General features: G+C 46.7%; 2 protein-coding genes across 2 annotated transcripts in view; one reads left to right on the top strand and one right to left on the bottom strand.

Annotated features, from left to right (window-relative positions):
• Window positions 1-2,226, top strand: part of LOC104982851 (histone H3.1) — a 7,472-nt gene extending 5,246 nt beyond the window's left edge. The window contains exon 2 of the mRNA XM_010832300.1: window positions 1,695-2,226. Coding sequence (XP_010830602.1) covers window positions 1,695-2,152 — 458 coding nt within the window. The 3' untranslated portion in view covers window positions 2,153-2,226. The remainder of the gene's footprint in view (window positions 1-1,694) is intronic.
• LOC104982849 (histone H2B type 1-like) lies at window positions 7-486 on the bottom strand. Its single transcript, XM_010832298.1, has one exon. It carries the CDS (start codon window positions 423-425, stop codon window positions 45-47), a length of 381 nt encoding a protein of 126 aa, XP_010830600.1. The 5' UTR covers window positions 426-486; the 3' UTR covers window positions 7-44.
• Window positions 2,227-3,705: the final 1,479 nt, after the last annotated feature.

Genomic DNA, 3,705 nt, shown 5'->3' on the forward strand with positions numbered 1-3,705 from the left:
TGGCTCTGAAAAGAGCCTTTGGGTTTGACAGCTCCTAAAAACATTTACTTGGAACTGGTGTATTTGGTGACAGCCTTGGTGCCCTCAGACACGGCATGCTTGGCCAGCTCCCCAGGCAACAGAAGGTGCACGGCGGTCTGGATCTCCCTGGATGTGATGGTTGAGCGCTTGTTGTAATGCGCCAGGCGCGATGCCTCGCCTGCGATACGCTCAAAAATATCGTTGACGAAGGAGTTCATGGTGCCCATGGCTTTGGATGAGATGCCAGTGTCCGGGTGTACCTGCTTCAGCACCTTGTACACGTACACGGAGTAGCTCTCCTTGCGGCTGCGCTTGCGCTTCTTCCCATCCTTCTTCTGTGCCTTGGTCACCGCCTTCTTAGAGCCCTTCTTCGGAGCAGGAGCAGATTTAGCCGGCTCAGGCATGATAGAAGAATGACAGACAAAATAAACTGACAGAGAAAACTGAATAATGCGGCTTATAGTGCCGGCCTATTTTTGTAGGGCTTCTATGCAAATAGATGCTTGATCTATCGCAATCGCTGATTGGATCAAGTCAGCCAGTAGAAATGTTGTATGCAAATAAGGCGATTTCGATCCTATTTTTTGATTGGCTGTTTAACTGGAACGAACCCTGGATATCCTCAGCCACTAGGTAAGAAAAAAAGTTTCCTTTTTCAAAACTGTAAAGGATTAATGTTTTGAACATAAATATCTACTTGTGGGGCTTGTTTCGTCCTCGATGTGGACCTAAAGAGACGAAAGCCCAATATAAATTTATGATTCTAGTTTTCGGCCAAAATTAAGTTACCGAGTTAGTAATTGTAGAAAAGAGAACATAAAATTTTGCTAAATGCTGAAATGTTTTAAGAATTAAGCCATTGGCATTTCCAGTTTGGCTTGATCAAACATTTAAGATTTACCAAGATTCAGCATCGTCGGAGAAGGCAATGGCAACCCACTCCAGTACTCTTGCCTGGAAAATCCCACGGCGGAGGAGCCTGGTAGGCTGCAGTCCATGGGGTAGCTAGGAGTCGGACAAGACTGAGCAACTTCACTTTCACTTTTCACTTGCATGCGTTGGAGAAGGAAATGGCAACCCACTCCAGTATTCTTGCCTGGAGAATCCCAGGGACGGGGAAGCCTAGTGGGCAGCCGTCTGTGGGGTCGCTCATAGTCGGACACGACTGAACCTACTTAGCAGCAGCAGCAGCAGCAGCATCGTCACATTTCAACAGCGGTAGTATTTTCGTGTTTCCTAGGAACAGAGTGTCTGAAAGTGATGGCAATGTTTGTTGAAAGGTTGGAAATTCTGTAATACGATACTTGCATTGCAAAAATAAAACATTTATTCAAAATTAGAACCTCTGATAAATGACGAAGCTGGACTCGATCAATAACTTTCAGAAATGGAGTTTTTGAAAGGGCGCGGATCTGTGGGACTTTCTTTTTTGTCTCTTCCCAAACTTAAATCTCGAACAAAGGGATTAAAACCAATTAAGGTAAATATAAAGCACATAAAATACAGGGTGAATAGATGGAGAATTTACAGAGAAAATACAGAACATCAAAAGATCAAGGTTTTCCAAAGTGAGAACTGGTAGCCAATCACAAGGCTTATCCAGTTCCATCTTTCACCGCGCGAAATTTGAAGATTCGGACCAATCAGGATGACTTCGCCTTTATAAATAAGAGCAAGAAGAGCCGGGCTTGAGTTGCAACAGTTTTTCGGATTCGTCGTGATGGCTCGTACTAAGCAGACTGCCCGCAAGTCCACCGGCGGTAAGGCGCCGCGTAAGCAGCTGGCCACCAAGGCGGCCCGCAAGAGCGCGCCGGCCACCGGCGGTGTGAAGAAGCCGCACCGCTACCGCCCCGGCACGGTGGCCCTGAGAGAGATCCGCCGTTACCAGAAGTCCACGGAGCTGCTGATTCGCAAGCTGCCGTTCCAGCGGCTGGTGCGCGAGATCGCGCAGGACTTCAAGACCGACCTGCGCTTCCAGAGCTCGGCGGTGATGGCGCTGCAGGAGGCGTGCGAGGCCTACCTGGTGGGGCTCTTCGAGGACACCAACCTTTGTGCCATCCACGCCAAGCGCGTCACCATCATGCCCAAGGATATCCAGCTTGCCCGCCGCATTCGCGGGGAGAGGGCGTAAAGCTTCCACAACTGCCTCACCCCAACGAAAAAGGCTCTTCTAAGAGCCACCCACAATTTCTTTAAAATAGCTGTCATTTAAAATTGAGCGTCTTGAGTGTTTTGGTTCGGGATGCAAGCAGATTTAGATTTGGGCATCTTTAAATAATTGGCCAGCTTATTTCTAAGGGGTACCTAGTGAACATACAAAAGGATCTACTGCGTTTCCCTTTGGTTGGCTTTATATACTGTTGATAGGTAGTGTGCAGAAGTTACTCAAAGGTAGTAAGTTGGTTTCTGTCTTGGAAAGTGGAATATGAGGACCTTAGGCAGGTGAACTGGGAGATTATTAAACTTGACAATAAGTCGTGTTTATGTAGTTTGGAAAGGGCAATAAACCGCGTAGTGTTAGTGTCAGGTTGGGTTATTTGAGCACATAGAAAACAAAAGGCTGAATTTGGGTGGAGGTGATTGTGGGTCTTATATTTGGGCATTGACAGTTGAGAAACTAGAGCATTTGTTTTTGCTGCCTGTTTCTGAAACCTCAATTTGCTCAGTTCCAATCACAGCCAGGTTCAAAGTGAGACAGTTTTGGCTTCCCTATAAAAGGTCGTTTTACACAGAGAGCAGTCAGGGCACTTTTGTTGACAGTGACTTATATAAAAAAAGATCACCCAATCAGTATTTCTGATAAGCTTATTGGTGGCAGCACTCCAGGAAGAGCCATGCTGACTTCTACAATTTCACCACTCATAAAGTGTCTGTGACAGCAGCATGAGCGTCAGTTGGAAATTTGCTCGAAATGGCAGGTTTTCGGACCCTTCATGTCTACTAAGTCACAGTCTACATTGTACGAAGTTCACTGCAGCTGATTTATGAATGCTAGTTTCAGAAGTCTATTTGTCAGTCATGTTTAAAAAAATAAAGCCTGGAGTAGGGTGAGGGATGGTATTTTTGGTCTCTTCAAGAAAAGCATACTGTGAACTCCTAGTAAATTACATTTATTTATACAAATTGAAATTTCTCTCAAGGAATTGCACATAACACCTGAGTCTATATTGAGATTGTGAGTCTATATTGAGAAATGGGCTTCCTTTGTGGCTCAGCTGATAAAGAATCTGCCCACATTGTGGGAGACCTGGGTTCGATCCCTGGGTTGGGAAGATCCCCTGGAGTAGAGAAGGGCTCCCCAGTCCAGTATTCTGGCCTGGAGAATTACATGGACTGTAGTCCGTGGGGTCGCAGAGTCGGACATGACCAAGCAACTTTCACAGCCAACAGCATATTGAGAAATGGAGCTGCTTTCAGCAGTTGACATTACCAGGTTTTCAGGGAGAAGGCAATGGCACCCCACTCCAGTACTCTTGCCTGGAAAATCCCATGGACGGAGGAGCCTGGTAGGCTGCAGTCCACGGGGTCTCGAAGAGTTGGACACGACTGAGCGACTTCACTTTCACTTTTCACTTTCATGCATTGGAGAAGGAAATGGCAACCCACTCCAGTGTTCTTGCCTGGAGAATCCCAGGGACAAGAGAGCCTGGTGGGCTGCCATCTATGGGGTCGCACAGAATCGGA

Source organism: Bison bison, unplaced genomic scaffold (genome assembly GCF_000754665.1).
Source record: "Bison bison bison isolate TAMUID 2011002044 unplaced genomic scaffold, Bison_UMD1.0 scf7180017860731, whole genome shotgun sequence".
NCBI lineage: Eukaryota > Metazoa > Chordata > Mammalia > Artiodactyla > Bovidae > Bison > Bison bison.